Source organism: Cyrtonyx montezumae, unplaced genomic scaffold, assembly GCF_038088225.1.
Source record: "Cyrtonyx montezumae isolate F1298 unplaced genomic scaffold, pur_monq_1.0 scaffold_7, whole genome shotgun sequence".
Classification (NCBI taxonomy): domain Eukaryota; kingdom Metazoa; phylum Chordata; class Aves; order Galliformes; family Odontophoridae; genus Cyrtonyx; species Cyrtonyx montezumae.
Window position 1 is genome coordinate 12,210,679 of NW_027072078.1, and position 22,725 is coordinate 12,233,403.

Genomic DNA, 22,725 nt, shown 5'->3' on the forward strand with positions numbered 1-22,725 from the left:
AACGAGGGCCTTTACCTATTGCTGATCATAATTTCTAGTCGAGCGTGATTATAATTGGAGATGAGATTTGAGAAAATGGCATTACAAGCCCCATGTTTACAGTAAAAGTGTCAGCCTATTTTCCTGATGTGCCAAAACTTCAAAAAATGTCCCCGGAGCACGTTTGTCGATTGGAAAGCCTGCAGCCTCACAGTACATCCTGTGTTTGGAAAGGCAAATTGAAAACAGATCTGCAGGGTGAGAAGACTTTTACCAGACGGTTTCACTCCGGTCTATATTAAGCAGCTTGGCCCCCCTCCAGGTGAGCAGAGAGCAGAGCTATTAAAGGTGCCCTGCCTGCACTGTGCCCACGGGAGGAGCCCGCAGAGCACGGAAACCGGCATTGCAGCAAAACCCGAATCCCATATCCCCTTCGCGGACTTCCCCTTAAAATCGAGACGTGTGCTTTTAAATTGGAAGGAGTGGAAAAAGTGACTGGGAGCCGGGACGCTTCCACGGTCACATGGCAGCGGTATAAATAGCCGGGACGGCTCCTGCCCTGACTCAGCAGCGCGCCGCGGCGGCCCCCGCACCGCCGGCACCGGCGGCGGCAGCGCGACACCTGCTGGCGGCCGCCCGCCCTGTGCCCTGTGCCCGCGGCCCCGGCCCGCTGCCGGGCGCTCCCTCGCGCTGTCGCTGGTCGCTGTGTGCTTCTGACTCGTTCCGTCTGTGACACGGCTTTTGCGGAGTGTTTCTGTGATCGCCCCCCAGTTCTGTATTTCAAGGCGTGCTGTCTAAACTTAAGGAAGCTCTTAATCGCACAGAAGCAGACAATAAATCCAAGTTTGCCGAACAAAACCAAACCCAAAGACCCTCATTTCAACGATGAGCAGGTACTCAAAATCCTTTAGCAGAAAGCAAGTCTTCACTTAGATCTTACCCATACATCAGAATAAAAGATATTCTAGTTTCTTTACTGTGGAGAGATAACGGTAAACTTGGTACATTTTATTTCAGAAAGAACAAATAGCATGGAGGCAAGGAGGTATGGGAGAGAAAAGATGAATTCAGGATTGGGCGTGATTTGCCTGAAAGTGAAGATGACTTCTAAATTCAGCTAAAATGATAACACAACTGCAAAAAGAGCACAAGTTGATAAGGGATAATAAGATATAAGGGTTAAGAGTGGTTCTCTTGTATGTGAATTTTAGTAATTGAGATGGAAGTCATGTCTGTGTGGAGGCAGTCAGGAAGGTTAAACTATATTAATAGAAAGTATGCAAAAAAAAGTACGCAAGTTAAAACAGACTAAAGGTTTGCATGCACGAAGTGATCCCAAGTGGATAAACCAAAACAGACTAAGACCATTTCTGAGAAGAGTTGTGCAAAAATTAGTGTGCTTTAACTTCTACACTGAAAAATCTTAGGTTTCACTTGTAGCTTTATTTGTTCATTTATTTACTATCCCATTCACATTTGCAAAGAAATAACAACTGGGTAAGAATTGGATACGTTACCAAGAAATAGGAACTTTTAATAAAGCCTGGCCATCAGAGCACTGGAGAAGGATGGATCTGGGAAAAGTAATGCTTATTCTTAGCTTCCAAATTAATGATCCACATAACGCACACTCATGGTGATGCTGCACTTACCAAAATGAATCAAAGCTGGGATAAGTTGGGTTGCGTTTTTTCCCAACTCCGTAATGTGTCCTCTGACCAGCTGGCATGAAAGCAGAATGTGCTGAATCCGTATACAACTGGCACAGGTGAAAGATCAGAATGTAATTTATTGTTTCTTTAAAGTGGTCTCACTGGCAAAATGTAATGGTGTTCATGTTTATTTTAATAATGTGCTTTAATCTTCCTGTTCTGTAATTTCCTTTAACTGTTCTACACCTCATATTTTAATATTAATCAGATAAGGGCACTGCCCTATGAGGAAGTTGCACAGACCTGCTTTATGTTTAAGTTCATGTTCTGTTATATCTTTGAGCTCTTTCTCAAGTCACTTTTATTATGCTAGGAAAAAAATTGATGTTGAAGTAATGATGTTTCGATTCAGTGAGAGATCACATTTGTCTGTACTGAGCTGTGTGTACGAACTGCGTTTCTTCAGCATGCATCCTCTCCCTACAACTGACTTCTAATGATTAAAAGCATTCTATTAGTGATACCTATATTAGTGTATCAGTAACAATTCAAGACGTATAAACAAATACTGCTCACTGTTTTTAATCTGTGGCTGTTTATCATCATAATTCCTAATAACAGCATACGCATTGTTCAGTGTCACAGAATGAGATTATTCTAGAAAGCAAGCAAGCTTAAACTGCAGAAGCAAACAAATACACACTCCCTACCATGTATAATGTTTCAAGCTGCTTCATTTATGAAGCAAGACTCATTAAGTGGGCAATGTACAGTAGCTTTCTCTTTTAATTACACAGTTTTATTATACAGTGGAATTATTTTCCAGAATGCAATTGTTTTCGCAGACTGACCTTTTATTATATGTAAGAGAAGTTTCTAGTTAATGAAGAGAGGTAATTACAGCACAAAATAGACTTTTGACATATAGAAAGCTATTGTTACCAAGACATTGCTAGTGCAGAATGATATCTAGAAGAGAGCCTTAATTTACATATTTAAAAAATTACAGAGTTGCATGTAAGTAGCAGTGATGTTGAGATAACTAAGAAAAGTAGTGTGCAGCAGTCCTCAAATTGTTCTGTGATTTCTACAGTAGACTGAGGTGTACATGTTGCACTGACCAGGAAGGCTTTGTGACAAGGAAGCAAATGCTGGGAAAGGAGCTGCTTTCTGACCTTCTGTGCAGTGTTTGTTTGTTTGTTTCATTTAGAGAATCACAAGATTTAATCAGAATTCTGCCTAATGTATGTATCAGAATATCTGTCTGGAGCATTGCTTTCACTATTTTCTAGGCAGATGTTGAACTTGCTGTTTATTAGGAGATGTGACTACTCTCCATCCATCACATAGATCAGCCCTGACCTTTACGTGCCTAAAGAAGAGACTTTTTCTTGAAATTTGAAGCATAATAATTGTGTGGGATGTTTGTTCTGACCACCACTCTGAGCAGCTCCCTCCGCGTGATCTAAGTGGGGTAAATGCCCTTGCCGCAGGCAGCTGATTTTTGCAGTGGAATTAAGCATGGTGGTAGAGTTCGCAGTAGTTTGCTAGTTACTCCCACTCAGTGTCTTTTCACTGCGCTTCTGTGAGTGTTACTCTCTGACATAGATTTCTTAATAAAGTAGAATATATACAAAATTTAGGATACTTAAATTCTGTCATTTACGTAAGTAGGCTATTTGGATATGAATCTTTCCCACATTAAGGGCCTTAACTCCTTTAGGTTGATAGTGGAGAAGAGCTAAATCACTCCAGGGATTTATGACAGGGAATAAAAGCACTTTATTTCTTACCAAACAGAAATGACAACTACCGTTTTGCTAGACCTTTTATTTTCTTCTTGTAAATATCAGAAGGAACAGATTTTCTGCAGTGTGTTTACAGAGGAAAATATTGCGAAAGTTTGAGCAGAAGTATTTGGCATTGCTAAGTCTCGCTAGCTATCTTAAGAGCTCTCTTCAGGATCTGTCTCATTAGGAGCTTGCTCTCATTTTTAGGAGCTTCCTCTGTTTTTTAGGAGCAAAACCAAAACACTATGATGGACTGTTCTCACAGTGTGGATGGGAAGTAACTGAAGTTAACTGTTTGCTAAATAACTTCCATACAAACGAAACATCTGCTAACAAATTAACATTTTTTCTTTGGTTGTCCTACAAGCAAAAAAAATGTATCTGTTTACTGGTGAAATTATTTTTCTCTGTATTCTAATAAACACACATGTCTTTGTAGTGCAGAGCTTGTTAAATTCTTTTCCAGAAGCAGTTCAGTTCATGAAAGTGCTTAAAAGATACGGTTAGAAGGCATGTCAAAGGAAAACATGTGTTTAAGGGACAAAGTATATGCAATGCAACCCAACAGAGACCGTATCTAAGCTCTTTAGAATACAGCCTTTGCTTCCTATCTTTCTTATTTTCCTCACCTTTGCTTGTGCGGTGAAAAGCAGAAAAAAAAAAAACGTAAACCAAATCCTTTAATTAACTGTTCCTAACTTGAGAAGCTGGTAACTACTTGGAGGGCTGGATCATACGCTTTATATTCTTGCTTGTGTGTACATGCTCTTATCTTGACCTAGAGAAACAGGAAGGTTAGCAGCAAAAATACTGAAATATTATCTCTCTGTATGATGAAGACAAGTTCAAGTAAAATTTATGGCCATATTATAAACCTAGGCAAATTGGCTTCTCTGGACTACTCACATTGTATTGCTAATGATTGTCCCATTATCATTATTTAATATAGTTACTTTATGGACAGTGTATCTCCTGATGTTCAGGTGGAACAATGGCATTTTGGTTTTTAGAATTTCATTATAGCATTTCATTCCTACTCTTTAAAATTTTGTTTTTCTTCAGTTGGAAGTATGGTTATTCTAAAGTGTAAACATTGCCAGTTGCTCTTTAAGCTCTGAAAGGCTATGCATTTGGTAATTAAATGAACTGCTTGAGTTAGTATTGTCCTTTTCAGCCTTTCACATTTAATTAACATTCAAGTGGGAATTATGAACAATTTATATCTGTCAAGAAAAAACGAGATGTAACAAATTGTCTCCGTGCAGATGTGAAATTGAAGCAACCTTAGAGAGACTAAAGAAACTGGAGCGTGATCTGAGCTTTAAAGAGCAGGAACTAAAGGAACGGGAGCGGCGTTTGAAGATGTGGGAGCAGAAGTTAACTGAACAGTCCAATACTCCTGTAAGTAGACAATAATTCATCCTTTCATTTTACTTTAGAAAGCATTTGGAGCTTTGTCTATGTAAATCTAGGGATACACCAAGGAACTAGTGCTCCAGTTTTCTTTCTGTTGCGTTGGGTCTATTTTGTAACATCATGGCAAATAATAATTATTTTTTAAAATTCATGTAATACATTAGATATCAGATACTGCCTACAGTTCATTTTGTGCCACAGGCTCTTGAGTAGTTTCCCATTTATTTAATTTCAGTTCTCATTTTTAAAATTTGATTGTGTTCAGTGAAGTCATTTTCAACTAGAAAGTCGTTTACTTTAAATAGACACAGCATTTGTCTTAAAAGATTCATTTGTGTATTGGAGGAGAAAACTGTATTTTCGTTTTATATTCTTCGCTATGAAAAGAAGCAAATTTCCATGACATGGAGGAAGGACAAAATTAGAAGTGTTAATTTGGGACTTTGTACGTAGAGTTAACATACTTGTACTGGCTGGTTGTTAGCTGTTGGGACCTCCACATTTCTATAAATAAATTGAACAAAAAAACTCCTTTGTATTAACTTAAATTTCTTAATAAAGTATGATATCCTCAGTGACTGATTGGCAGAAAGAAGATACAGGGTTAGTACCTGAATAAGCATACTACGATGGAATTGTTGTTAAGAAAAATACTGCCATCAACTCACTTGTTTTTTGAAGCACTAGCCAAAACAAGTATGAAATTGAGTTTGCAATAGTGCACGCTATACACAGTTTTATCTTGCTTATATCATTGATTCTGATCAGAGCTGTTTTCATACAACTTGTGTTTAAGGCAGAGCTTATTCCTGTTGTTTGAATGAAGTTGCATTCGTGTTCCAGCTGTGACCATGTAAAGAAAAGATGAAGAATGAATGTTTTCATATGTGCAGATACTGTGTGTTCTTAGTAGATATCCCTGTATCTGCTTTAATGCTTGCAAACTTCTAGTAACTGAGCTGTGGACTATCGTCTATCTTGCTCACAGCATGAGACACAGCTTTAATGAGCAAATCTTTTTGCAAGCAAGGCCCTAGGGTTTTTTATGCTGTACCTGCTTATGACTTCTACTTTTCACTTGTACTGGCATTGCTGAAAGAATAAAGCACTGTGCTGTGGCCTGTTGTGCTGAGCATGAACTACCTTTTCTGCATAATATTAACCCAACTCTCCTATTGCATTTAAGTGCAATTTCTTCTAACAGAAAAATAGATATATATATATTTTTTCCATAGATCTGTAGTGAACTGTTGCATGAAACAGCTTTAAAAAAGAAAAAGGAAAAAACCCTTTCTTGGAACAACAACAAAAAAAAATTGACAAAAATGGACTTACTCTAGCAGGAAGGATTGGTTTCTTCATAGCAAATGTATTTGTATCGAGTGCCTTGTAGAATTTCAACTCTCTCTTAAATTCATAGCTGTATATCATTTGGAAAACATCCCTGGGCATTCTCTCTTCAAGTTGTAATCCTTGGAATCAGGTGTCTCCCTCTGTCCCTCAGTTCAGGGTATGTCTGCTTAGCAATGCCAAACCATACAATTGCAGCAGGGAGGTGCACTGCTTGATTTTAAGCTACGTTGGCTGTAAGAACAGTAGTGAAGACATGCAACCTGGAGCTAATAACACAGCTTAAGAGTGCCCACTAGGCTTATGCTTGGTTTTTAGCCGGCTCTAGGCCCTGTTGTGTCTCAGATGGTACTGTCATCCCTGCTGTGCATCCTGCAGTCACTTCTTCATTTTGCTCTGCAGCAAAGACAGGAGGCCAGCAGACACTTTTAAAGCGTGATGCAGGAGGAGAAACTCAAACCAAGTGAAGGGAACAGGAAAGCTGACTGCCACAGAGTTGGTAGCAGCTTCATCCTGGAATCCCACATGGTAGGTAGCTCTGAGTAGCAGGCTGCTCCTACTCCAAAGAATAAAAGGTGTCTTTGCACGCATCAGCATGAGAGAAAGATGAGGCCGAGCCTTACAAACACTTCTGCAGCAGTAGTGTTTCTCCCTGCTCTCATTTTGACTGTTTTGGCTGTGATTTATACAACAGACGCCTCCAAGTCTTATCCCGGGAAATTTCCAGTGTGCAGAGTGTCTTGCACAAGGGAGTATGGAGCCTTTTGCAGAAATAAAATACGTCCACATCTGTAGTGGACATGGGAAACTTCTTGTGAAAGCTGACCTGGCTTAACAAGGAAGGGGTATCTAGCTAAGCTGAATCTCATCTAGAGGCAGACAGCAAGCAAGATATGAATTCTAAAGATTCACCTGTGATGCCATGCACCTGCAGGTCATCATTTAAGAACAGTGACATTTTTGGAGATTGAGAATCTTGGAATCTATGAAAGGCCTTCATGATGGTCATTGCATGTAGTATGATGCTGACTGCAGATCTTGTCACAAAGAGCTCCTAAACTTTCCAGTAACAAGAGGTGGCAAAACATGGAGGAAGTTAGGTTTTTGTAACCCACAGAATGTACCGTGGCTTTGGCCTACTACCAGCTTAACCTGTTGCCAAACATTTCACAAACAGTGACCTAGAAGTATGTTTTAGAAGCAAGCTCTTTTTCAGCTTTGTTGATTTTCATAGAGTTCTTCTCATATGTCTGGGGATGCATTTCCGTGGTTCTTAAGTGATTAAAACTCTGATAGCTGATTGAAGGACTACCTGGCACTAAGTCAGTGTGCTAAGCATCTTGTTTCTGTGGCTGTTTCTTGTTTTTCCTCTATACAAGCAGGAGCTAATTATTTTCTCCTTCTCTAGGAGCTATTGGTGTTCTTGATTTAAGTAGTGTTCTGGTGATTGTATCATCAACTTTTCCTGTCCAGCCAGCTGTATGGAGGCTTAGCTGGGGATCCGTAGACAGCCATAGGACTCATGAAGAGTGTGGAGTGCTCCCCATCTCTCCATCTTGTTAATTTTAATTTCATTTCATAAATAATGACCACTAACTTTTGTCACCACAGTGCAAATAGAAAGCCTGTGCAAGTAGGAAAACCGAAAGACACAAAAGACAGATGTTCTCCATTTTTTGAAGCTTCTTGCTGGGGCACTCTGAAAAGGCATTAGTTGCCATGTGGCTGTAAGGGGCATGTTTCAATTTGGAAAACACTGTGATATCAGACTGCCACAGGAGAATACAATTTTCTGTAGATGAAGATGTAATCGGTAGATATTTAATAATATGTGCAACTAAACAGGAGATATCTAGATATTTATACCACTGAGAAGATTAAAAAAAAAAAAAAAAGCCAACCAACCTGGAGAATCTGACCAAGCAGCCCCTTCTTCCCATGCCTGCTCCTCCCCGGGACAGCTTTCAGAAGCAGTGTGCTGGCACAGGCTCAGGGCAGTTCCTATCTCCTTTGAACTGGTGAGAGGCTTGTGTCTCTGACTGTGGCTGTAGCAGGGTGACCCTTTCCTCTTTTGAGTATATATTCAAAAAGAGTCTTTGCACAAATAATACTGCTGCTGTTATTTCTAATATTTAGAGGGCTGCTTCTTCTGCACTGAACTTCAGGAGCTTGTTTGGGTTCTCTAATCTTAATGTGATTCATTCTTCAATCCTGAAAGGTTCAGTTAAGCAACTCAGTCAGACTTATATTGTGACCTAGGTACCAGTTGACCTGGCTAGAAAGCATCATAATCTGTTCTATGCTGTGCAAAATGAAGGATTGAAGAGTTTGAACCTCCTTTTATCATGAAAGCTCTGCTACCTGTGGTTCTTGCCATGTGATTCCGTGATTTTGCACTTCCTTTTGAAAACAGTGGGCACAGAATTAAACTGTTTTAATGAATTATTGATCTCCATGTTTAGATTCACTAATCGTTTTGCTTTCTGTTTATTGCCAACTAATCTGGTGGTGTCTTTTTCCTTGATTTTTAAATTGGTTCTAACTTTCACTTTTGCTCTGTCCTTTCCTCCTTTAAATAGTTTCTCTTACCTCTTGCTGCAAGAATGTCTGAGGAATCTTACTTTGAATCTAAAACAGAGGAGTCAAAGAGTGCAGAGATGTCATGTCAGATCACAGCAACAAGTAACGGGGAGGTAGCTGGCATGAACCAAAGTCTGAAGGCCTTGATGATGACGGGCTTTGGGGATGTCTTCTCTCTGAACCAAGCAGGATCTGTCCTGCGTTCTGGAATGCAGATAAACATGCAAGCCAAAAAGAATTCTTCTAAAACCACCTCTATGAGAAAAGGAAAGAAAATCAACATGGCTTTGGGTTTCAGTGAATTCGACTGGTCAGATGACGATGATGAGGATGATGATTTTGATGACACAGATGATAGCAGCGAATGAAATCAGTTACAGAATTAAATCTGAAATCTGTTTTAGCAAAGCAAAACAATAAAGTTTAAGAACAAGAATCCTGTCAGTTTGGTCTGTTCAAATCCTGTAAAAGAAAAGAAGCAAGACACTTTCCAGGCTGAGCATGTTTGTGTGTAGAAAGACATTGTTCTTGTTTAGATTGCGTTGACTTATTTCTGCTTTGATGAAATTTGATACTAAACTTTCCAAAGCAATTCAGATTACTATTAAGAACTATGATTATGTCTGTAATTCTTGATGCCTGATTACAGAAACTAAGGCTTGATAAACTTAAGAACTGAAAATACTGGGGGAAACTTCAATGCCTTTAACGCCATTAATGTACTGCAAATCTGCAAATTTTTCTTTTTTTTTTTTATTATTATTATTTTGTCACTATCTTTACTCCTTTAATTGTCAATCATATGAATATACTTGTGCTTTCAGATTTGCTGTTCTCTGCAATCCAGTCTTTCTTACTGTTGGGGTGAAGGGGTTTGCTGTGTTTCTAATTAAAAGCTTTTTACAAGGTGAGGTTATGGGAAGTCACAAATACAAGTACGTTTCAGGAAAAAGAGAAGCCTAGCTGAGAGAAAAAAAAGGTTAGCAAAATATGCAGTTTAAAACTGAATAGCAGCAGAATCCAGATAATCTCTATTAGTAGATGATTTGTATAAATGCTTTTCTCCTTGCGTGTGTGTGCATGTGTATATAATTCACTCTAGCAAAGCGAATTGCAATCAGATTTCTGCATCTATCACCAGATATTGTGATCTAGGAGCTAATTTTCAGTTATGTTGATGTAAATCCAGGAAGCTTCATTAATTTTGATAGACTTACTCCTGGTACCTGACAGTAAAAATGGGTGTTAGCAAATTTTGATTCCGTTGCATCTCTTAACGAATGTGTTCAGTCCTTACAAAAGGACAAGGAGAAGTCATTGTGATATTTCAGCTTGGACCTTAATTCATGGCTTATGTGAAATTCCCAGTGGTGGCAGTAATATGAGGAATATTTACAAGTCTCCAAGTATCTGTTTTTTTACAGCTAGATCACTTCTAAAGCATTGCCACTACTGTTATGACTTACCATAAAACTCAGCATGTAACAATCAGCTGCAATAATTGCCTGCCAGGCACTTGTGTTGAGAGCAGTGAGTATGTTTCTCCTGATGACCCCTTTAGCAGTAATGCAGGAGGAGGGAGGGAAACCGGCACAAACACAAATGCAGGTTAGAAAGGAAGCTGATGTAAAATATTTGCCCAAGGAAGAAGGACAGCATTTCAAAAGAAAAATGTTACTGTCTAGTTCAGCTATAGTGGAATAAGTTGTCAAAATTCCATTCTCTATTACTGGAGGGGTTTCTTTTATGAAAACTTCTGTTTTTGAGTGGCTTCTTTAATTATAGGCTTGTCTGTTACACAGCTCTAACCTACGTATTATGGTGAGTATTTTTGTAGATAGCTTAGAGTAAAATGGATACATTAGATAACAGCAGGCCTGAAATCATTACACGTTCAGACAACAAAAGAAAAAGTTCTTTGAACTTTCCCAGAGTGATGAGTGAGCACCTCTTCATGGTGTGAGACAGAATTGTTTTATTCTGAAACACCAGCACTGGTCTGATAGCAGTGATTGCTTCAGCCAGAACTAGTGTGCTCCACTCAGTTTTCACTGGGCTAGGGACCCTCCAAAATGCTTCCTTTCAGTAGGATATCATTCTTCATTCCCGTTCTTCCTAACAGTTGCAGATCCATTGGCTTGAAGTTAACTCTTACGCATCAGGAAGCTTTTTAATGTCAGAATTGTAATATAAATGACATGATAAGCTTACTCTGTATCCTTGGGGCAACATGCTCTTTAGGCACAGGTAGGGATGGCATTTTAGGTCCATCAAAGCAATCTGACTTCAGAGAAAAGAGGTACTGAAAGTGAAAGAATAAACTGGAAATAAGAACAAATAGGATATTTCCAGTGCAGGTTTGCACTCTTTCTATAAGTTTTTCTGCTAACACCCACAACAATTATATTATTATTTTTTTTAACTGCCACATTGCACACAGGAAAATTTGATCTAATATGTGCACTTAAGATGTGTGTCGTTGTGCATAGATTATTGTATCACATATGCAGTGTAGTGTTGTACAGCTTTAACAGAAAACCAAATTTGGTTCAGTACAATTAGTGTTGAAAAAAATACCTGTCCCTAGCACTGATGTTTTGCACTTTTTTAGAATCTGACACTCTCAGAGCACTTTATGCATATTTATATTTGTGTAAGTTTTAATTGAATTTTTACATTCACTACTTAGTGTTTACAGAATTAAAAATAGTCCTTGAGTAGTACACTACAGGAATTCTTAGTTACAAAGTCCCCAAATTTGGGTCTCTTTCCAAATTTTTGTACTTTCTACCCATGCATGTATTTTATTTCAGCAGAATATGATCAGAATTCGGTAACATGCTCATAGGAGTTTCTGCTATTTATTTGATTCCAGTTCTTCTCTGGGGAAAAACATATGCATATTCTTCACCTTTTCCACACATTGATTCTCAACACAAGTTAAGCTGTATTAAGGAAGAATTTAAACTCTCTTAAAACAACTTGCTTTGTGCTTAAAGTAGTTAAGATGTCTGAATTGTTAAGAAAAGTTAAGGATAAGATAGGACAGATAACATATGACAGGCTCTGTTGGTGCAGTTCTATCTTGGCAATATTATACTTAGGATATTGGCTATGCTTATAAGAAAAAAAATGATACTGATTGAATTTTTATTTTCTGTGATGGCTTTCATAACAGAATCACAGAATTGTAGGGGTTGGAAGGGACCTCTAGAGATCATCGAGGCCAACACCCCTGCCAAACCAGGTTCCCTACACCAGGTCACACAGGTAGGTGTCCAGGCGGGTCTTGAATATCTCCAGAGAAGGAGACTACACAACCCCCCTGGGCAGCCTGTGCCAGTGTCACACGTGTGTCACGAATGTAACAGATGTCTGCAGTTTACAAGCCAAAAATTGTATGAGAATCAGCTGTGTTGTTTCTGCCTCTGACAATCTCCTAGCTAGATAAAGATTTTGGAAGTGTCTGTGGTGGGCAGGTGTATTGTTTGGAGGAGATCGTAGTATTTGATCTTCCAGACCTGATTCTGCTTTGCAGTGCAATCTAGCTTGTTCTCTACCTGTGTCAGCACCACAGCAGTCCACAGCTACTTGCTGTGCCGGCTTAGGAAGGCATTAACCAAACCCCAGAGCTGTTTCTCTGGCTACTCTGGACTGTGAGCAAAACCACTCAAAGCCTTCCCATGCTTTATACACCTCTAAGCACACTCATCTCCATTGGGCCTTTTGGGATCCCAGATTTCTCTGCCTTCCCTGAAGTTCTGCAGGTGTCTGCAGCAGAATAGTGTTGCTGTACATAACAGAGGGAAAATGCAAGAACTGAGCCTCAGCTTCTCATTTTCACCGGGCTGTTCTGTGAATGTGTACTAGAGTGGCTCAGGAGGAGAATGGTGAGGATCATCTTTCAGCTCGCTTAAAGATACAGAGTGAGCTGGGACCAAGACAGGATGTCCTAACTCCCAACTCTGTTTCTTTTCCTTCAGTGTTGGGGCAAGGAAAAAACAGGGATGGAATTAATGGCGTAAAACTCTTAAATTTGTCATTTTTTAATGACCATCACACCACTAATTCCTTGGAGTCTAAGGTTCGGGGTGTAGGTGTGGTGTATCCCCAGCCGGCTGGAGGTCTGGCTGTGAAGGACTTTCAGGAGATGAGGTCTGGAGTAGCTCCTTGTCTCACAGTCATGTTTGACTTGTCATTTCTTTATCGTTTGAGTGGTTCTGTTAGATGTTGATTTTCTCTCCTAGGTGTTAAAAAAGTTATTAAGGATTAAATATTTGTTGTAATAACGAGTCATATTGCTCTCAGCAGTAGTAGTAAAACTGTAGTGTGCATACAGTTATTCAGTATCCAGTAGTCACTGTGTCTTACTTACTTTTTCTGTAATCAGGCAGCTTTTACAGGTTTTTAATGAGACCTCTAACTTGACAGAGGTTTTGACTACAGTCCTATGTAGAATGTTCAGGTAAAAAGTTCATTTAGTAATTTTCACAGCCCTTAAAATGCACTAGTAGGAATCTGGAGGAGAATCCTTTCCCTTTTTCCCCAGACTTCGACTTGGTGTACACTGTAAAATCTGCACAGAGATTTCTGATGTGTGAAGATTTAATTTGGAAAACGTAGAACCAACAACCTTCTTTAAACATTTTGTATTGTGTGCTGAATATCCATATGCCTTTGAAAGTCAAATATAGTCCACTGCATTTCTTGCTTTTGCACTACTGAAAAGGTTTTGTACTGAATTACAGAAATGGATGCCACTTACACTTCAAGTGTGAACAGATGAAATTTGAATAGGAAATTTTTTCAGTGTCGAAAAAAACCAAACCATTCTCCCTTCTGAGAAAACAACCATGAGTGCAGTGCCTGTACCAAAACTCTTGTGCTGTAAACTGAATATATAATTTGTGTGGAACATGCAATGTTACACTTCTGTGTGGTAAAACCTTGCAGTGTCAGTTGCTCTCTTTATTGCACTTGACATATGATGTCTTGTTTTATTCACTCTGTGGATTTGATTTTCCAGTGTAAAAACAAAGCGAACAACCAAAAAGAAACCATGCAATGTATTCAGTTTCCTCAATTGGTGTCATAAACTTTCTATTGATGTGAACTTTTTCCTTTGCTTCTCTTTGTTCCAAACTTCTATTTTGCAATAAACATTTTGACAGTACATTTTATGCATCTGTGTCCCTGTGTAAAATGCTGATGTTTGAAGAGGTTCCTTACTGTCTGGTGGTTCAAGTCATTTTTATGTTACTCACTGTGTAACATTTCTGCTTTACTCCGCCCATCTTTTCTTTTCTTTCCTTTTTTTTTTTTAATTTTGAAATAATATGGAATATATTCTCTCTGATTATATTTAAACATGGGAAAGAGAACATCTATTATACGATCAAAAATGCAATACTGTGCTTCTGCTGTGAATGGCTTAATCATACTAGTTATTCTACAAGATCCTCATGCAGCACAATTATTTTGACAATAAACACCCACAAAAGCCATGACCCGCTGCCTTCACAAGGATCATTGTGGTGGCCACTTGCCCTTCCTTGTGCTCTGTTGTTTCCACAGCACTACTGCCCACAGCTTCCTGTCCAGGTGACAGGTGACTGCTAGCACAAGATATGCCTGACTAGCAGTAGGTAGATTGAGAAGATTGTCCTGACAACAGCATGTTTTCAGTCAGTAAGTCAGTCTTTATCTAGCAAGCACATTTTCCCACTTGACACTTCCCTGTGACACCTTTGACTCTGTCCATTTTGGGGTTGCAGTGGGCAAAAGGACAGGTGCAAAGGCCTACCACGTCCTTCTCATAGAGGTGCTTTCAGGTCTCACAGATGATTTCTGCCCAGCAGGCTGTGTGTGATGGCGATGCTAGGAGGAGGAGGGTCTGAAGAATCCTCAAACTCTAAGTGGTGGGTGGGCATCAAAAGTTGCAGTTATGGAGGATGTGTAAAGGAGTGTTGGGCAGTCATAAGTCCTACAGTGGGAGCTTCTCATGAATGTTGTGATGGGCACAGCTTGAAGTTTGGGTGGATTATACTAGAGCCTGGTCTTGGTGCTGGAGATCCCAGGAGGTGCTCAGGTTGGGCCAGAAGGGGCAGCTCTGCTGTGGATTTCATCAGGGCACAGGCAGGGTGAGGGCCCGGCCTGTGCCTGGGGTGCTCACAGGCCAGCAAAGCTCACTCACTTAGGGTAACAAGGGCCTGGAGACCAATGGATAACTGAGCTGCTATTCTCTTAGGTCAGTGTTACATACATCAACTAAGCTTACAAGTACATTGTGGCATTGAGCCTTCACAAGATGCTGACTGTCCATATGTGTACATACAAATTCATATTAACTCTTTTTTCTGGATAAGAATGGAAACAAAGTGAAACCTGGGTAGCACGTGCTTGAGTGAGTAAAACAGCAATCATTATAACAGTGAGGTCTTCTACTTTGTCAACTTTTTCAAATCATCCCAGAATTTCACCTCTGTCCTTCATGGTTTCAAGAGCTACAACAAGGCATGCCACGCGTGGGCTGTGACGCTGGAGGGGCTGGGAAGTGCTGCGCTCACGGAGCCTCAGGCAAGCAGTTACAGAGTGTTGGCAGAAACCAGAGAATTGTCCCAGCAGGAAGACTGGCCACAGCAGCCTGACTCCAAATCCTGTCTTTGCTACTGTCTAGTGGCAGTTTTACGTCCTTTGCAGAAAACACTCATTGTTTTGGGGGGTGTCATAATCACGTTATTTTTCCTGCAGAAATCAGATGGTATCAAATCCGTAACAAAAGCAAAAGCCTTTTCATAGTATCAAATGAAAACCAAGATAGCTGGAGTGAGCCTGCGATTGATTTGATTCCAAAGGGTTGTTCTCTTGGTCTGGGAGGTACTCTCTGGTGCCCTGTATGGGAGTTGCAGGCTAAAGTCCTCCCTTTCACTGGAGGAAAAGAACCAAATGAAACTGGCCACCAGAGTGAATTTTGGGTGGAGGGAAGAACCACGGTCAGATGGTTTCTTTTCAATTCATATCTCTCACACAGTTGCTGCCCTCCTTTGATATTTGTGCATGGACTGAAGAAGATGTGGTGAGTATCTTGTGTTAACATGGCCGGCGTTGCACTGCTGGAGCTCTCTAGCCGATTCTGGTGGGTATGAAGGGAATGTGAGCTGGCTGAGAATATCTAGGTGAGATTTTACTGCTATTTGCTTGGTGGAACTTGTGTCCCAGAATGGCTTTTAAAAATGACTGTACACAAATTAAGAATTGATGTGACCCTGATAAAACAGCTACGTTCTTCTATGTCCAGAAAACAATTTGTACAGTGAGTTTTCAGCAGCCAGGACTGCATTCCTAAGCAATTGTTTAGGAAATGCAGAAGTGCTGTAAGAAGTTCTGTTTAAGCAAGGCTTGTTCTGGAGAGTTTAAAATGAATTTGAAGATTTTATCTTTCTGCATGCTCCTGGGATGGAAATTAACTAAAAGTTAAGGGTTTATTAAGGGGTGTGGGGAATCTCATATTAAAAAAAAAAGGCATTGGGCCTTCTTTTTGCGCTTTAATCAATTAAAATGCTAAGCTAGTAATACCAGTGATTCATCTTTAACATGTCACTGTGCAACAGTGATTTTCATGTCCCATTTAGCACTCTCCTTGTGTGTGGTGCTGCATGGGATTGTTTAGCTAAGGCTTATTGAAGTACTCCCTGTTAAGGCAGTGCAAAAGCCAGAATAGCTCTTCTAAGGGCTTAACTAAAGCCCTTTTATCGTGTGGCAGGTTGCTATACTGTTTGCCTCAGTCTTTTTGATTGTTCTTCATAATGATAAACTAAGGAAAGGACCTGCAAAGTAGAAAGCATTTTTAGAAATATAGAAGTAATCCCTGACATTGGAGAATCTTGACTCCTTTAATGAAAGGTTATAAAAATTTAAAAACTAATTTTCTAAAAGTGTGCTTCTACCTGTGAGCTCCAAGTAAGTGTAATATAAAATTTTGCTAATGCAAACTTACAGATTGATCCCTTTTTTTTTTTTTTTTGCAGTTTTTCTGGATGCAGCAACTTACTAGAAAAGGTAAAAGCTGTTCATATGTACCTTCGTGCTTATATTAATGAGTACAGATACATTTGTTTATCTTTTTCTTCCTGCATCAAAAATCCTTACAGATTTCTGAATAACATCTCTTACCTTAAGGTGATGCTTCTGGTGAAATGAGTACGTATGCTAGCTTGTTTAAGGAACATCATATCACTGGAAAGCGATTGCTTCTTCTAGAAGAAGAAGATTTAAAGGACATGGGAATCATTTCCAGAGGACACATCATTCATTTAAAGGTATCTAATAGTATATGTTGAACATCATGTTATTATTATAATATTATATTATAAATATATTATAATTACAGTGTTAAATATCAAGAGAAATTTTACAGTTTTATAGTAGTATTAAATATGTATATATATTTTAGAGATCTTGTTTGGTACAAAAATAATCAGTTACAGGTTCATATGGCTCTGAAACCCAAAGAACCCTGAATGTTCTGTGAGGTGTGAAAATGTGCCATGATCTCCATTCTCCTCTGCATTTCTTAGTTTTGTTGGGGGCAGAACCAAGAATGCTGCGGAGATAGATCTAAGAGGGCAGAGCCATTTGCCTAGGAGAAAGCTTTGAATATCTTCAGAGTGCTGTCCTGTAAGATTTCTCTTTAGCTAAGAGAGGATCGGGTATGGAGAAAGTTACTTGAATTCAAATCTCTAAACTTCCCCAGTTAGACTGCTGTTAAGCTGATTGATGGCCGGGTTGCTTTGCTTGTAATGCTTTGTTTCATGGTCTTTTGAATATATAATGTTCGTTACAAATTCAGAAAACTGCGGTCTGGAAAACGTGATCACAACAGTTGTAATAGTATTAATAATGTAGCCACAGGAGATAGTTACATTTCCTGGCTGTCAGCTTTGGAAAATGATCTCTCTAAAAGCAGCATCTGGGATTCTGTTGGATCTCAGTGACTGTACACCACAATTTACTAGTAAAGAGATACTTTTATCCTAATTGCTAGTCCTGCATATTTAGCTTCATCTCTGTAAGTCACAGAGATTTATTCCCTCTTTGCTCATCAGCCATTTTTCCATAGCACACACCATTACTGATATCTTTAATTTACATTTCCTACAGGGAAAATTATTGAAACTTAATAAAGTCAATAATGCCAAAAATGAAAGTCTTCAGCTTCCTGGGTTGATTGAGCATAAATAAAAACAACCCAAACAACCCCCAAAGATTTCTTTTTTTCTGATTAAGCAGTTCAGATTCTGAATGAGAAATGGGCTCGATCTACCGAGACAGTTTCCAGAGGAGAGCTGTATTTTAAACTGCAGTCACATGCCCTGATGTAGCTGCAATGGAAAGCACAGCACATACTGAACTGCTTTGCATTTCATGCTGGTATTTCTGGTATTTGATGCTGAATAACACTCATTTGATTATTTTTTCTTTTTTGTTTGTTTTTTTATAGACTGCTATTGAGAAGTTAACCCATGACTACCTAAATCTGTTTCATTTTCCTCCATTAATTAAGGCAAGTCTCATTGTTTCTATAAGAAGTGCTTCTCATGTTGGTTTAAATACTTCAGCGGGACCTGGACAGGCTGGAGAGCTGGGCAAAAACGAAATCTGATGAGGTTCAACAAAAGCAAGTGTAGAGTGTGAAGAAATAACTGCACGCATCAATACAAGTTAGGGGCTGCCCTGCTGGAGAGGAGCTCTTCAGAGAAGGACAACAGGTTGCCCATGAAGCAGCAGTGTGCCCTTGTGGCCCAGAAAGCCAACAGTATGCTGGGATGTATTAAAATAAGCATGTCCAGTAGGTCGAGGGAGGTCATCCTCCCCCTCTACTCTGTCCTGGTGAGGCCATATGTAGAATACAGAGTCCAGTTCTAGAATCCAGTTCAAAAAAGATAGGGATCTCCTAGAAAGAGAGCAGTGGAGGGTAACAAAGATGATAAAGAATCAGGAGGAAACCCCAAAGGGGAAAATGAAAACCTAAACATCACTACCGTGCTGTGACAGCAGTGTCGTGAAACTGCAGAGCAGGAACTAGGCAGCATCTCCCAGCAGAGGCCATGGTCCTCTGCTCAGATGATGATCTGAGCAGTAGGCTTGTGACACATAGGGAAGGCAGATCCTTGCTCCCAGAAATGGCCTTCTGCCTCCTAGAGGGTTGAAGTAGGTACAAGTTCTCACCATTTTTATTTATTTTTTTATTGCAGGACTCTGTAGGTGAAGCTGGGGACAACATGGAGAAAGTAGTGAATCTTGAACTCGTTTTTGGCTATCACTTAAAGCTGGGAAGTGGTCCAAAGGTAATCTGGGTGTGTTGGATCAGCTTGGCTATCGTTTTAGTCAGTGCCCAGAGTGTTCTGTGTCTTCTGGATGCAAAAAAATGAACTCTGTTCTGGAAGGTAGCAGGTAGGGCTGAGCAGTGATAGGCAGCCGCGCCTGAAAGTGGGCATGGGAGAGCACAGTGCTGCAGAAAGCTTTGAATGAAAGCTTTTGTTTCCTCAACAACAATTTTTCTAACTGTCGTTTCTGTAATTTGGGCTTTTTCTTTGTTCCCTTTATCCCAATGGGTGTGTAGTAACAAGCTGTTTATGCAGAAGAGCCTATTCAGACAGAGGAGTTTGATGGTGAGGGACAGTTGGGCAGCAGCACGTGCGTGATATCTGTGGACACGCATTGGTTCTGCCTCTGCAGAAAGGTGGTGTCTGGCTCTGCAGCCAGGAAGGGATGGACTGCACGAGGCATGCGTGGCTGGAGAGGATGGGACAGGTCCCGGTGTGCACTGGGGAAGTGCAGCCCACTGCAGGTAGCAAGACTTCTGTGCCAGGATGGTAAGAGGGCTGCCAGAGGGCCACATCCTGACCAGACCTTGGCTCTGCGCTGGTTCAAGTACCTCTCAGCAATCCTGTGTAGTGTGAGCGTTGATGACCCCAGATGTTCCTGCAAAGCATTTCCACCACGTTGTCTGTTCTTGAGAGTGAGGATTATCCCATGCCTTTCATTCTCTTTATCCAGCCTGCCACGGACTTTGAGTTCAAGGGTTTTAGAATTAATTATCTATGTGAAAATGGTGTGCAAAGCATTTCTGAGTTGGAGTCAGGGGTTGCGACAGCAGGATTTGTTTCTTTTTGTATTTGGCAGATCTGCATTGTGCGTCCACCCCAAACTTGTGGGTGGCTGACTTTCATCTTGTGTTATCTGACTGCTTTGCTTTCAGGACACATTGTTTGCAAAAGTCTCTTGATTTCAGTACTTAGTGGTGCTCGCAGAGAAAGCATTTAGATTTGTACTTAGTAGGAATTTGGACTCATACTGAAATCATTTCATCAATTTGAAAAAAGCATTTTACTTTTTGTCCGGAGATTTCCTTTTTTGTTTGTTTGTTTCTTTTATCTTGAGCACATTTTTCCTATGAAAATCTTCTTTATCACTGTGTGAATTACTTAGACTTTCTCGGTGTTCTTGAATGCACGTAGCTTATGAGCTGTAGAGCTGCTGTTCTGTAGGCATACATCTTTCCCTGCCATGTGCGACCCCACAAGAAACTAAAAGGCTGTGAAGTACCTCTTATCTCACTTGTATTTCCTGTGTGGGCTGTGAGCCACAGTGCAGGGATGTGGGCAGCCATGGGAGTGAACAGACCCCTTCAGAGTTGCAGGGAAATTCGGTTTGCCAGCTGAGTTTGAGGACAAGTAGATATTTTAGCTGGACAGCTGCTGTGAGCAAGTAGTTTGAGTGAGTTGTGCATAAACCTAACACTAGCAAAGCATGCTCTGCGATATACAGTACACAAAATTTGGTTGGCTTGCTTCTTAGAGAACCCCTGGATACAATGTTCTAGCTCCCCTAGAGGCTGCTTTAACGCAACTACTGTTGCCATCACCCACGTTTGTTGTGAAATGGAGGCTGGAGAAACCAGGATTGAAGGGTTTCAGTTTCCTTTACAGTCCCTTTTTTGTGTAAGAGTGGCCCTTGTTCCTGTACAACTGGGTCAGCAGAAACACTCAGAGCATGCCTTCTGCCATCTTTATAGCGAAAAAGCTGGTCTACATCAGTCTAAAAATCAGTTTCTTAAATGAACTTTGCCCGTATCATCCCCAGTAACAGGCTGCCTACCTAAGACACATCTCTCCTGCTTCAGCCATGAGGAATAAGAGGCAGTAAGCTCAAATCAAGGTTACAAGCATGTTTCCTGGTGGACTGCTGGAGCCATGCACATCAGGGAAGACTGCCAGGCTCCACAGGAGCTGGTGCAGCACAGCTGGAAGGGGCTGCGCCAGGGAACTGCTGATGCTGAGGGTTCAGCCCCAGCTGATTTTGCCCTGGACCCCTGGGCTTCACTCCTCCCAGCAGTTGTAGCCCATCTGATGGGGTAGTGACACCTGGAAGCAAATCACCCCATGTGCCCAGAGGTGCTCTGCCAAAGCATGGCATGGAGACGTGTGACACAAGAGCGTGCTTCCCGTCCCAACTAAAGCACTGGTGTGGTACAGCCACAGCCATTTTTAAAAAGGGTCCTGCAGAATATGCTTCAGGATGGTAGCTTTATCTATACACCAAATGTTCAGTCTTATCTGTACACTAAATGAAATGTTGACTTCCCAGTACACGACCTTACCATCCTCAGATTTGTTATCTAATTTAAACCACATCTTCTAGTGAGATTATGTTGGTTTCCACCAGCTGATAGATGCAGTCATTTTGTTACAGTTTCCTTCCCTTTTTAGCTGCATCTTTGGAGGTGATGAAAGCTCAGTGACCTTTGTGCTCTCCGAATGCATCAGGAGTGAGAGCTGCAAAGCTAACCTGGTTTTTAGAGGTTCCTTTTCCAACTCTTTTAGTTCAAGTTATGTGGTTACTACCATTTACTTCCTGTTAATGACCTTTCTGTACACAATTCCCACTGAGCTGAAAGGTGATAGCTTTAGACATTTTGTAAGATTTTTTTATTCCACAAATTAAAAAAATTGGGGGACACCAATTAACTCCAGGATACCAAATAGGGTAAAAAACAATCCCTGTCAATTGTGGCTTGAGCTGATTCGCAGAACTGTGGAGAGAATTTTCAATGGTTTTCTCATCCTAGGTGGCTCATTAAAATTTCCCAATCAGGAAAAGGTGTCTGAGCTGTGTCGGCTCCACACGGATGAATCATCCAACCCCTTAAGAATGATGGTTCACAGTCTTTTTTTTTGTCTCCTGTTGATGCATTCTTTAGTTTTGGTTTTCAGAAAGGCAGATTTCACCATGCCTTTGAATGTTTTCATTTTTTCTGAGTGTGGCACAGTCTGACCTACATCCAAACACAAAGCCTTGAAGGTGCTCACCATTTTTGTCTTTTCCCTCTCCATTTGACAAGATAAGGAGCAGAGCCTTGTGAAAACCACCTGCTATCTGTGTGAACTATTTTCTAGCCTCAAATATCCAGACTGGCATATATTTTAATGCTGTTATTTAAATGCGTAGTGCAAAATTGAATGTAATATTAAGGCTACTTTGTAGAGAAACTGTGACTCGCTCTTAATATGGAGAAACATTGGTTGGCAAGATGTAGAAATACCAGACAAAACAGCGCTATAACACTCATTGTAACTCAGCTGCAGTTTCCTGAGGGCTTGAGAACATTTCTACTGCTACTTCTAACCTCTCCAGCCTCCCACTATGTTGACACGGATGAAACCTTTCTTTGCTTTATTAAAAATAATTCCCAGTTCAGACAGATGTGATTTAACATGTTTAGTTTGCTGAGGTACTCAGCACATTATAAATGTGGCAAATATAAAGCAGCAGCCTAGGTCACAAATTAGAAATACCAGTTTTTATGTTTTTCAGTTGTTTCGTTCTGCCTTTATCTGACCATTCCTTTGCAAGATACTTGCAAGTAGCTTGGCTTTCTAGCATAGGGTTGTCTAGCC

General features: G+C 40.3%; 1 protein-coding gene across 2 annotated transcripts in view; it reads left to right on the top strand.

Annotated features, from left to right (window-relative positions):
- The window catches only part of MAP3K20 (mitogen-activated protein kinase kinase kinase 20), an 84,501-nt gene that overhangs the window by 48,870 nt on the left and 12,906 nt on the right, over positions 1-22,725 (top strand). Inside the window, exons 10-15 of one of the 2 annotated variants that reach the window (XM_065751166.1) lie at positions 4,687-4,822; positions 15,798-15,842; positions 16,795-16,825; positions 16,946-17,085; positions 18,267-18,329; positions 19,021-19,113. In XM_065751166.1, coding sequence (XP_065607238.1) covers positions 4,687-4,822; positions 15,798-15,842; positions 16,795-16,825; positions 16,946-17,085; positions 18,267-18,329; positions 19,021-19,113 — 508 coding nt within the window. Of the gene's footprint in view, positions 1-4,686; positions 4,823-8,766; positions 13,941-15,797; positions 15,843-16,794; positions 16,826-16,945; positions 17,086-18,266; positions 18,330-19,020; positions 19,114-22,725 lie in introns of those variants that run through there. The other variant, XM_065751165.1, reaches the window with a different exon arrangement.